Below are 12711 nucleotides of genomic sequence, written 5' to 3' on the forward strand. Positions count from 1 at the left end.
TTTACCCAAGTCTTTCCTAAATCTAAACTTATCCAGTTTATACCCATTGTTTCGTGTTGTGTCTTGTGTTGATACTTTTAATACCCTATTTAATATTACTCTTTGTTATGTCCATTCATCCACTTATAAACCTCTATCATGTCACCCCTAACTCTTCGCCTTTCCATTTACAACTGAATATGTACAGACAACACAAAATATCCACTTGACAGGTGAAATGTTATGGCCAGAATGAGCATGGGATGCAGGCGATGAGTCACAATAACGTGGCTGAAGTATGTTGACCAGACCACACACTAGAAGGTGAAGGGACGACAACGTTTCGGTCCGTCCTGGACCATTCTCAAGTCGATTGTGGACCAGTCTCAATCGACTTGAGAATAGTCCAGGACGGACCGAATCGTCGTCGTCCCTTCACCTTCTAGTGTGTGGTCTGGTCAACACACTTTAGCCACGTTATTGTGACTCATCGCCTGCATTTCATGTTCTCTCCTGATTCCCTGTATGACTAACCGTTCTACGAGGTATTAAATGGACTCATACCTAGCCTGGTCGAGGACTGGGCCGCGAGGACGTAGTCTGTCATTGTATATTGCTATCCTAGCCCGTTCTTAGAACAAATCCATTACCCTGAGTCACCAAACCCCGTCTCAAACCACCTGGATGGATACCTGGATATTTGTGGTGGTCTGAAAGCATATTACGGTTCCAGTAATAGTCTATATGTAAACTACCAAGGAAACCTTTGTCCTAAATGTACAATATTCTCAAGTTTTAATTTTATTGTATTGTAAATCTTTGGTTTATAATATAGCGTTGGTTTAAAATATAAATAGTATATGCTGAACACGTTTTCTTTGAATCGGCGTGAAGAATATGGTTTTCTGTAAACGAAGTTCTCAGGTACACTCGGTTTTCTAATTCCATATTTCAATTTTTTGTCAATAATACACTGTATTAACGTAACCAGCCGTACTGAAACCGAATCTAGTTAAACCTTAACCTAACCGGTGGATAGAGAATAGATAATGGCATTAATTACTTAGTGGTTTTTAATCCGTTACCTCCAGAGGCATTTCTCACTGACAACATGTAACTTTCATAGTAACTATCACTACTATCATTTTTTTAATGACAGGTTGTTTAAAGATAGAAAATATTATTTTATTATTATTATTATTATTACTATTATTATTATTATTATTATTATTATTATTACTATTATTATTATTATTATTATTATTATTATTATTATTATTACTATTATTATTATTATTATTATTATTATTATTATGAATTAAAATATCTTTAGCCATGAAAAGTGTTGAAAAAACAGAATAACTGTGGCATTATAGATGTGCAACTGACATACAGGAAATAATAAGTCTTTGATAGAAATAAAACAATAAATTGGAACAATGCAGAAGGCAAAAACGTGAAATGTGTGAAGATAATATTTTAGCGTCGTAGTCCGCTGAGGACCCCGCCGCCGCCGCCATGATGGGAGACAAGAGAGCCGCGGGGTGTGGCCGGGCGTGTTGGGTGTGACCTTGTGGCGCCACACTCACACTCCGACCCTCCACCATTACCGCCATGACTTGGCTTCACACTGTTACACTTCGTGCCTCTCTCTCTCTCTCTTTTACTCTCGCTACTGCTTCTCTCTCTCTCTCTCTCTTTCCCGCGCAATTTAGACAGGTTCGTGCAGCGGTGGCCTCGTTTCTCTTGCGCTGGAGCCCCTCGGTGATCCATTGTAACCTGCTTCATACCTGCTTGATGGGGTTCTGGGAGTTCTTCTACTCCCCAAGCCCGACCCGAGGCCAGGAAAGCTTGGTCCAACGGGGTGTTGCTTGGAGCGGCCCGAAGCCCCACATACCCACCACAGCCCGGTTGGTCCGGCACTCCTTGCAAGAAAACTATCTAGTTTTCTCTTGAAGATGTCCACGGTTGTTCCGGCAATGTTTCTTATGCTCGCTGGGAGGACGTTGAACAACCGCTGACCTCTGATGTTTATACAGTCTTTTGGTGTAGGGGGGCTGGGCGCCGTTTCCTGTCTGCTGATGCATCTGTTCACCTAGCTGGTAAATAGGCATCCGGGAGCTAGGTTGTGCTCACCTAGTTGTGCTTACCGTGGGGTTGAGCTCTGGCTCTTTGGACCCGCCTGTTGTGAGTTGTATCCTTTGAATTGTGTTAGTTAATTCGACTAACTGGGTAGTTAGTTGAATATCCTGACAGGTTTCCCTATTAGAATACCCTATTAATATCCTCCTTTGTTATCCCCATTCAAGAGAAATTGGCTAACTAGTGTGGCGGCCACGTTGGAATGGTCATGAATGTTGGCCTATTATCTTGGAAACAATCGGTACAATTGACGCGTGACTCGTCGTATATATATGTATAGACAGCTTGTGACCTACAATCCACAGCACTGCTCCTGTGCCAGGTAAGTCCACTACGGGCTCACCATAGCCCGTGCTACTTGCCCCGCTCCTGTGCCAGGTAAGTCCACTACGGGCTCACCATAGCCCGTGCTACTTGCCCCGCTCCTGTGCCGGGTAAGTCCACTACGGGCTCACCATAGCCCGTGCTACTTGCCCCGCTCCTGTGCCGGGTAAGTCCACTACGGGCTCACCATAGCCCGTGCTACTTGCCCCGCTCCTGTGCCAGGTAAGTCCACTACGGGCTCACCATAGCCCGTGCTACTTGCACCGCTCCTGTGCCAGGTAAGTCCACTACGGGCTCACCATAGCCCGTGCTACTTGCCCCGCTCCTGTGCCAGGTAAGTCCACTACGGGCTCACCATAGCCCGTGCTACTTGCACCGCTCCTGTGCCAGGTAAGTCCACTACGGGCTCACCATAGCCCGTGCTACTTGCACCGCTCCTGTGCCAGGTAAGTCCACTACGGGCTCACCATAGCCCGTGCTACTTGCCCCGCTCCTGTGCCGGGTAAGTCCACTACGGGCTCACCATAGCCCGTGCTACTTGCCCCGCTCCTGTGCCGGGTAAGTCCACTACGGGCTCACCATAGCCCGTGCTACTTGCTCCGCTTCTGTGCCAGGTAAGTCTACTACGGGCTCACCATAGCCCGTGCTACTTGCACCGCTCCTGTGCCAGGTAAGTCCACTACGGGCTCACCATAGCCCGTGCTACTTGCACCGCTCCTGTGCCGGGTAAGTCCACTACGGGCTCACCAAAGCCCGTGCTACTTGCCCCGCTCCTGTGCCAGGTAAGTCCACTACGGGCTCACCAAAGCCCGTGCTACTTGCCCCGCTCCTGTGCCAGGTAAGTCCACTACGGGCTCACCATAGCCCGTGCTACTTGCCCCGCTCCTGTGCCAGGTAAGTCCACTACGGGCTCACCATAGCCCGTGCTACTTGTCCCGCTCCTGTGCCAGGTAAGTCCACTACGGGCTCACCATAGCTCGTGCTACTTGCCCCGCTCCTGTGCCAGGTAAGTCCATTACGGGCTCACCATAGCCCGTGCTACTTGCCCCGCTCCTGTGCCAGGTAAGTCCACTACGGGCTCACCATAGCCCGTGCTACTTGCCCCGCTCCTGTGCCAGGTAAGTCCACTACGGGCTCACCATAGCCCGTGCTACTTGCCCCGCTCCTGTGCCAGGTAAGTCCACTACGGGCTCACCATAGCCCGTGCTACTTGCCCCGCTCCTGTGCCAGGTAAGTCCACTACGGGCTCACCATAGCCTGTGCTACTTGCCCCGCTCCTGTGCCAGGTAAGTCCACTACGGCCTCACCATAGCCCGTGCTACTTGCCCCGCTCCTGTGCCAGGTAAGTCCACTACGGGCTCACCATAGCCCGTGCTACTTGCCCCGCTCCTGTGCCAGGTAAGCTACGGGCTCACCATAGCCCGTGCTACTTGGAACTTGTTCCGAGTAGCTGAATCTATAACAACAACAATCAACCTACAATCATTTCTCCGCCAGCTCTGTGCAGCGCTGGCTGTTGCGCTAAGTTGTGATCAACCCCCCCCCCACATGGTGGAACGTGCGCTAAGTTAAAACTTGCGCAGAGTTTGAAAATCAAGGAATTCCCTTAATATCTCGCGAACAATGGCGCCAAGACCACTGCTTGCAGCTATTATTATTATTATTATTATTATTATTATTATTATTATTAGTAGTAGTAGTAGTAGTAATAGTTTGTTAAAATTACAAATAATACATAAAACAAAGGTGTAATGAGAGAGATAGAGATTGGCAATATCGCAGTGCGGGGAGATCACGGGTTGGCAACACTGACGAGTGATGGAGAGTAACGGATTTATTTTCCCATTCAAATCATATTTATTTACTAATAACCTAAGCTAATCTAACCCAACCCAATCTACCCAAACCCCAGCCTAATCTACCTAACTTAATCCTGTCTAACCTAAATTAACCCAATCTAACCTAACACAATCTAACATAACCCAATTGAGCCTAACACAGCCTACCATGATTCGTTTAACAACCTGGGGGCCAGATTCACGAAAGTTCTTACGAACGTGTACATCTTTCCTCAATCTTTGACGGCTTTGGTTACATTTATTAAACAGTTTAAAACTTGCCAATCAACTGTTGTTATTGTTATAAACAGCCTCTTGGTGCTTCGGAGCTCATTAACTGTTTAATAGTTGTAAACAAAGCCGCCAAAGATTGAGAAAAGATGTACAGGTTCGTAAGTGCTTTCGTAAATCTGGCCCCAGGCGCCCAATTACTGCTGGGTGAACAGGGGCGAACCCATACCCCCCTTTTTACGGGGTATTCATGCCCGTGCCACCTCTTGGGTAGTTTAATCTTTATCAATCAATCATATACCTCGTTCAACGGCACGGCCCAACCGGGGCTATTGGCCCAATTTGTCCGTACAGGCGGCGACACAATCTAGGATGATTCAAGGATTGGTGCCTAGTCAATCTTCCCTGGCCAGGACTCGAACCCAGACAAAATTAATAGCGAGGCGCGGGCAAATGTGTAAACAGTGTACCACCAGGGACCTGTCCTGTGTGCCTGTTTTTTTTAATTGCTACAATAGATCAGTGTGCCCCCTGCTACAATAGATCAGTGTGCCCCCTGCTACAATAGATCAGTGTGCCCTTGCAACAATAGATCAGTGTGCCCTTGCAACAATAGATCAGTGTGCCCTTGCAACAATAGATCAGTGTGTCCCCTGCTACAATAGATCAGTGTGCCCCCTGCTACAATAGATCAGTGTGCCCCTGCTACAACAATAGATCAGTGTGTCCCCTACAACAATAGATCAGTGTGTCCCCTACAACAATAGATCAGTGTGTCCCCTACAACAATAGATCAGAGTGCCCCCTGCTACAATAGATCAGTGTGCCCCTGCAGCAATAGATCAGTGTGTCCCCTACAACAATAGATCAGTGTGCCCCCTACAACAATAGATCAGTGTGCCCCTGCAACAATAGATCAGTGTGTCCCCTACAACAATAGATCAGTGTGTCCCCTACAACAATAGATCAGTGTGTCCCCTACAACAATAGATCAGTGTGTCCCCTACAACAATAGATCAGTGTGTCCCCTACAACAATAGATCAGTGTGCCCCCTGCTACAATAGATCAGTGTGCTATATTATGCTTATTATTTCTAAGGCAATTTTCAGTTCAGAAAATTTTACTTTAACTCGTGTGAATTTTCACACGCATTTAGAGCCACGCGGTGAACGGTAGCCCTTGTAGAGCCCTGTGTGGTGAACGGCAGCCCTTGTAGAGCCCTGTGTGGTGAACGGCAGCCCTTGTAGAGCCCTGTGTGGTGAACGGCAGCCCTTGTAGAGCCCTGTGTGGTGAACGGCAGCCCTTGTAGAGCCCTGTGTGGTGAACGGCAGCCCTTGTAGAACCCTGTGTGGTGAACGGCAGCCCTTGTAGAGCCCTGTGTGGTGAACGGCAGCCCTTGTAGAGCCCTGTGTGGTGAACGGCAGCCCTTGTAGAGCCCTGTGTGGTGAACGGCAGCCCTTGTAGAGCCCTGTGTGGTGAACGGCAGCCCTTGTAGAACCCTGTGTGGTGAACGGCAGCTCTTGTAGAACCCTGTGTGGTGAACGGCAGCCCTTGTAGAACCCTGTGTGGTGAACGACAGGCCTTGTAGTACCCTGTGTGGTGAACGGCAGCCCTTGTAGAACCCTGTGTGGTGAACGACACCCCATGTAGAACCCTGTGTGGTGAACGACACCCCATGTAGAACCTTGTGCTACAGGAGCTGAAGCTGAAATTGTGAAGCGGTAAAAGGTTCACAAGTGAATCCACAGTGTATGATAGCAATGAAATTAAGTTTTCAACACGTGAGAGAGAAAGCAAAGTGAGAGAGAGCGTGTGTGACCGCCTCGTCCCTAGCGAGTCACGGAAGGAGGTCCTGTGAAAGTCACCAGGAGAGGACCTCGGGGGCCTCGTAGCCTGGTGGATAGCGCGCAGGACTCGTAATTCTGTGGCGCGGGTTCGATTCCCGCACGAGGCAGAAACAAATGGGCAAAGTTTCTTTCACCCTGAATGCCCTTGTTACCTAGCAGTAAATAGGTACCTGGGTGTTAGTCAGCTGTCACGGGCTGCTTCCTGGGGGTGGAGGCCTGGTCAAGGACCGGGCCGCGGGGACACTAAAGCCCCGAAATCAACTCAAGATAGGACAGCAGGGGTCAAATACTTAGACAAAAGCAAAATCAGGATCACTCAGTTCCCCTGTGACGAGTTAGTGTTACATGTGTGTTATTGTTACATATGTGTTATTGTTACATATGTGTTATTCAGTCAGATTGGAGCTCTTATCACTAGGCATGGCAAGTCACGTATGTTGTGGCCGTTGTCATGGTCTAGCAGATCACATATATATCATATGTATCGTTACATGTATGTGTTTGTGATAGGAAAAGGTCTTGTGTCTCTTGGAGAACCTGTTGAGACAAGAGGTGAAACTTGTATGTCTTTATCAGCAAGAAGCTAGCAATTTGCTCTGGATATGAGGCTGGTTGTGCATTTGGGCTGTCATGGGGCGTCCAACATCTTCTTTGATGTTGGCAACTGCGTGCGGGCACACACACACACACACACACACACACACACACACACACACACACACACACACACACACACACACACACACACACACACACACACACACACACACACACACACACACACACACACACACTTGCACGTAATCTACTCTCAGAAACGTTTGAGACAGTGCAAGATACATTAATGCTTCAGCAAGGCCAGTTGGAGATGCTAACCGCTTGACACATCTTTGCGGCAGCAGATGGTCGCGCTCTGACGCAACAACTCGCGGTGTCTCGTCAAAATATTGAAAATGTCACTGACACATTATAGTTCACTCAAGACACACACACACACACACACACACACACACACACACACACACACACACACACACACACACACTCAGACACACACACACACACACACACACACACACTCACACTCAGACACTCCTTCAAAGGCAGCAGCATTTCTTGGAAGCATTTATTAATTCCACTTTTATATTTCACTGATATCTGTCCACCATTACTTATACTTCACGAAGTATAAGTCACATATATGCTACTTATGTACACACACACACACTTGTGTGTGTGTGTGTGTGTGTGTGTGTGTGTGTGTGTGTGTGTGTGTGTGTGTGTGTGTGTGTGTGTGTGTGTGTGTGAGTCAGACCTCAAATTCAAGATCGTAAGAACTTGTTAACTATTGCGTAATGACGGCCGAGGTGAGACTTCGTATATTGCTGTAAATTATCATTTTATTGCTGTAAATTATCATTTTATTGATGCAAATTATCATTTTATTGCTGTAAATTATCATTTTATTGTTGTAAATTATCATTTTATTGCTGTAAATTATCATTTTATTGATGTAAATTATCATTTTATTGCTGTAAATTATCATTTTATTGTTGTAAATTATCATTTTATTGCTGTAAATTATCATTTTATTGATGTAAATTATCATTTTATTGCTGTAAATTATCATTTTATTGATGCAAATTATCATTTTATTGCTGTAAATTATCATTTTATTGATGTAAATTATCATTTTATTGCTGTAAATTTTCATTTTATTGCTGTAAATTTTCATTTTATTGCTGTAAATTTTCATTTTATTGCTGTAAATTATCATTTTATTGGTGTAAATTATCATTTTATTGATGTAAATTATCATTTTATTGCTGTAAATTTTCATTTTATTGATGTAAATTATCATTTTATTGATGTAAATTATCATTTTATTGGTGTAAATTATCATTTTATTGGTGTAAATTATCATTTTATTGATGTAAATTATCATTTTATTGATGTAAATTATCATTTTATTGCTGTAAATTATCATTTTATTGATGTAAATTATCATTTTATTGGTGTAAATTATCATTTTATTGATGTAAATTATCATTTTATTGGTGTAAATTATCATTTTATTGATGTAAATTATCATTTTATTGATGTAAATTATCATTTTATTGCTGTAAATTATCATTTTATTGCTGTAAATTATCATTTTATTGCTGTAAAGTATCATTGTATAGTATAGATGAAGTGTTAATATCTGTGCTCATTTATATCTCTATATTTTGGTAAGTCTTCCTTTTAGACATATATATTACTGAATATAACAGACAGGGTTTGAATCTAGTTCAGTCACTGCAGCACAAATTTTCTGTATATTTCATATATTCTTCACTTGGGAAGGAAGTTGAAAAATTAACTCTCCGAAGTTCATTTGACAATTTTACATGGCCTGATGCTAAGAAGGAAGGAGGGAATTATCAAGGGAATGTGCGAAGCTATTACGACTGTATAGCACTTGGAAGAGTTCAGGGTAAGGATTAGGGATGGGATAGTGAGGAAGGAATGATGGGACTACTGTTGTTGTTTTAGATTCAGCTACTTAGAAGAAAAGTTCCAAAGTAGCACGGGCTATGGTGAGCCCGTAGTGGACTTACCCGGCACAGGAGCGGGGGCTGTGATGATGGGACTGTTGCTGTTGTTGTTATAGATTCAGCTACTCGGAACAAGTTCTATGTAGCACGGAACTTATCTGGCACAGGAGTGGGGCAAGTAGCACGGGCTATGGTGAGCCCGTGGTTTCTGATGGGACTGCTGGGACTACATAATATATAACCAAGAAGGATGAGGTGAAGTGTTACCAAGTTGGTGATGGATCCATATGAATTAAGGAAACTGTTGAAGGCGTGTTGGCCCATACTAGGCTACGCCTGGTGCCGTCGGCTCGGTGCCCCGCCCTGGTGTCGTCGGCTCGGTGCCCCGCCCTGGTGCCGTCGGCTCGGTGCCCCGCCCTGGTGCCGTCGGCTCGGTGCCCCGCCCTGGTGTCGTCGGCTCGGTGCCCCGCCCTGGTGCCGTCGGCTCGGTGCCCCGCCCTGGTGTCGTCGGCTCGGTGCCCCGCCCTGGTGCCGTCGGCTCGGTGCCCCGCCCTGGTGCCGTCGGCTCGGTGCCCCGCCCTGGTGTCGTCGGCTCGGTGCCCCGCCCTGGTGCCGTCGGCTCGGTGCCCCGCCCTGGTGCCGTCGGCTCGGTGCCCCGCCCTGGTGTCGTCGGCTCGGTGCCCCGCCCTGGTGCCGTCGGCTCGGTGCCCCGCCCTGGTGTCGTCGGCTCGGTGCCCCGCCCTGGTGCCGTCGGCTCGGTGCCCCGCCCTGGTGCCGTCGGCTCGGTGCCCCGCCCTGGTGCCGAGGAGGGACGAATGTTAAAGTGTGAGGTGCTCTTGGTGAGTGACATTGATGAGTAGTACTTCGCACAGGTCTAATCTTCTATTGTCATTTTCCATTTTTGGGAAAACCGTCAACAATTTTGTTTAGCGTACATCAGTGTAGATGTACACTGTGTAGGGATCTTTTCTTGTTGAACAATGATGGTTCGAAACCAGCAGTAACTTCATTTGGTAGTAATAGTTAACTATATATGTATTATGGATGGTTTATAAAGAGTCAAGAGACACTGCACGCCGCATGCCAACAGAAACAATCCGCACGTGACCTTGGGTACGCGTGCCTAAGGTGGCATGCCGCCCTTGCCCCAGGGGTGTCTTAAGAGTCCGTTTCCGGACCCTAATTTATCCTCCTCTGGCTTAATATCCTCTGAGTCCCCAGTTCTCTCCTCGCGCTGTAGTTCACAGGCTTCATCTAGAAGCCCTCAGACAAGGTGTGAATGTAACGCACCTAGAGAGCTGCCCTCTTTTGTCTGAGAGCTTCAGTTTTAGACTCGTCCCAATCATGTTCTGACGCAAGTCTCACTCCAGCTGTGAATCCCAATGGCCGAGCCTCGTCCCCGGTCCCCGCCACGACCGAGTTCTCAATAGCTCGACGGACGATGATGAAGATTAAGCCACCCAAAAAGTGGCACGGGCATGAATAGCCCGTAAGTGATGGCCCTTATGAGCCATAACCAGTATCAAGAGCTGATACTGGAGATCTGTGGAGGTGCGACTGCACCCTGCGTGACGGGAGATGTCTCCCGTGTGTCCAAGATCGACGGACATCGTTGTTGTTGTTTTAGATTCAACTACTCAGAACAATAAGTTCCAGTAGCACGGGCTATGGCGAGCCCGTAAAGACGGACATCCCTCCTGGCGACTTCTATCTGTCGCTTCAGCCTCCAGGGGGCAGGTAAGTCACCTCTCCTCCTCCTCGCCATCTTCACTACCATCACTAGCTAAGATGTATCCCGCTTCTTATTGCAGTAACCGGTTGGCGTCTTGCAGTGACTGTGACCTCTGCTGATGCTATACCCCCCCCCCCCAAGGGACAATGCAATTTGTTTGCAGTTCCGTCAGTGAACATTGTCTGTACACATGGGCGTTCTTGTCGACACATTGTTCTTGTCTCTAGAACATTGTTCTTCACAAGGGCGAATGACGCTTTTTGTACACCCGAAGAAATATCGATTATACTTGTGAATATCCTTTTTTTCTGTTAATATTTCAATAGACTCTAATTAAACCTAATTCCTTTTAATTAGGAATTTTTATCATCCTTTTAATAAGCAGTAAAATAGGTACCAGGGTGTTAGTCAGCTGTCACGGGCTGCTTCCTGGGGAGTGGAGGCCTGGTCGAGGACCGGGCCGCGGGGACACTAAAAAGCCCCGAAATCATCTGAAGATAACCTAATCTAACGGTGACCGGTCTGAGACGTATTGTAAGATTTTGTTGATAGAATCTATCCTGAAGGCTGCGCATAATACACGGTTAACAGTCTTGCTGTTTTTTCCTCTGTTTACGTGAAAGAATTTCTCTATTAATCATGAGAAGGTGTGTAGTGTTTACTGGGTGCTGGCGCAGTGGCTGTGGCCTCGACGCGGGGTCCCGTTCCTCGACGCCTGCTGACTTCTCCTTCTTCCTCTAATGTAAACTGGAATTCTTTACCAAACTGCAATATTTACAAGTTTGTTCAAAGATTTTGTGTGTTATTTTGAGGGTGGATTTTTATTTTGTGTGTGTGTGTCTCGTGGTTTTAGCTTAGTTTGCGGTCACTGATTTTCCGTTTTTTTTGGTTTCCTCCTTATATTTTGTACCCGTTGTTGCAACCCGTTCTCGCAAATTTAATAAGTCAATATTGACTTATTAAATATGTGCATAGGTGACATACTTAACATAATAGATACCCTTAAAAAGATTCATAGAAAACACCGACCTTACCTAACCTTGTTAGTATCTGTTATTTATATACGCACGAGGCAGTCATGAATACATTATTCCTGCAACACCTTATACAGCCGTTATACATCAATAATACACAATTTTGGTATTTATTTATACATCTGAGTGTTTTATTTTTTTGTTAATCCTACACACGTCTTTACAATTATTGTATAGCCTTGTGGTATTTAGTATTATTTTGTTTCAATTACATTTTGAAATTTACTGTATCGGCCACTTTGTTTTCTCGGTTCTGTAGTTATGGATGCACATAGGTATATGTGATGGATTGATATATGTGATATATATTTATAACATGTATCTATCGATATCATACATAGCTGTGAGAATTAGTTAATGTAGATATGGGTGATGTTGGTGTGGGTGAGGTTACAGTGGGGGGAGTGGGCTTAGGGTGGGGGGAGGCGAGTGGGATTAGGGTGGGGGGGGGGGAGGTTCTGCACACGCCACAGCCCAATATATTCGAAAAATGTAAACAAAACAGACTTATTCAGACAAAATAATAATAAAAACATTCATTTTAAGTTTTGCTTGAGCCACGTGGTGCATTGTTTTGTAAACACAGCTGGCCAGTAGGGTCTGAAACCTGCGCGCGCATCAATATTATGACGTCATAGTGACGTCACACACCTCGTACAATGTATAAAAGTCATAATTTTTTATATTGAATTTTATCTCATGTTTTTTTATAAGATTAGGGTAGGTTAAGTTAGGCGAGGTTAAGCTAGGTTAGGAAAGGATGAGTTAAGTTAGGTATATTTGTAGAATATTGATGACGTATTGGGTGTTAATGAGTTCAGCCCTGTGCTCAGTTCAGCTAGAATTTACCTACTTAAAATTATCTGTTAGATTAACAAAGGATCTGCTCGAAACGCTGCGCGTACTAGTGGCTTTACAAGATTGCAAATACTATGTTATGTATTCTCTCAAACCCAATGTACCTTCTTGTATATAAATAAATAAATAAATAAATAAATAAATAAATAAATATTCCGCTATTCCTGCATATAAGAGTCATAATCCCC

The 12711-nt window shown here is 45.5% G+C and overlaps 1 protein-coding gene across 1 annotated transcript; it reads left to right on the forward strand.

The window, feature by feature from the left end:
• Positions 1–7717: 7717 nt before the first annotated feature.
• Positions 7718–9759, forward strand: LOC138364665 (collagen alpha-1(I) chain-like). The gene is made up of 2 exons (XM_069324641.1): positions 7718–7729; positions 9229–9759. Exons 1-2 carry the CDS (start codon positions 7718–7720, stop codon positions 9757–9759), a joined length of 543 nt encoding a protein of 180 aa, XP_069180742.1.
• The last annotated feature ends 2952 nt before the right edge of the window (positions 9760–12711 follow it).

Source organism: Procambarus clarkii, chromosome 14 (genome assembly GCF_040958095.1).
Source record: "Procambarus clarkii isolate CNS0578487 chromosome 14, FALCON_Pclarkii_2.0, whole genome shotgun sequence".
Taxonomy (NCBI): Eukaryota; Metazoa; Arthropoda; class Malacostraca; order Decapoda; family Cambaridae; genus Procambarus; species Procambarus clarkii.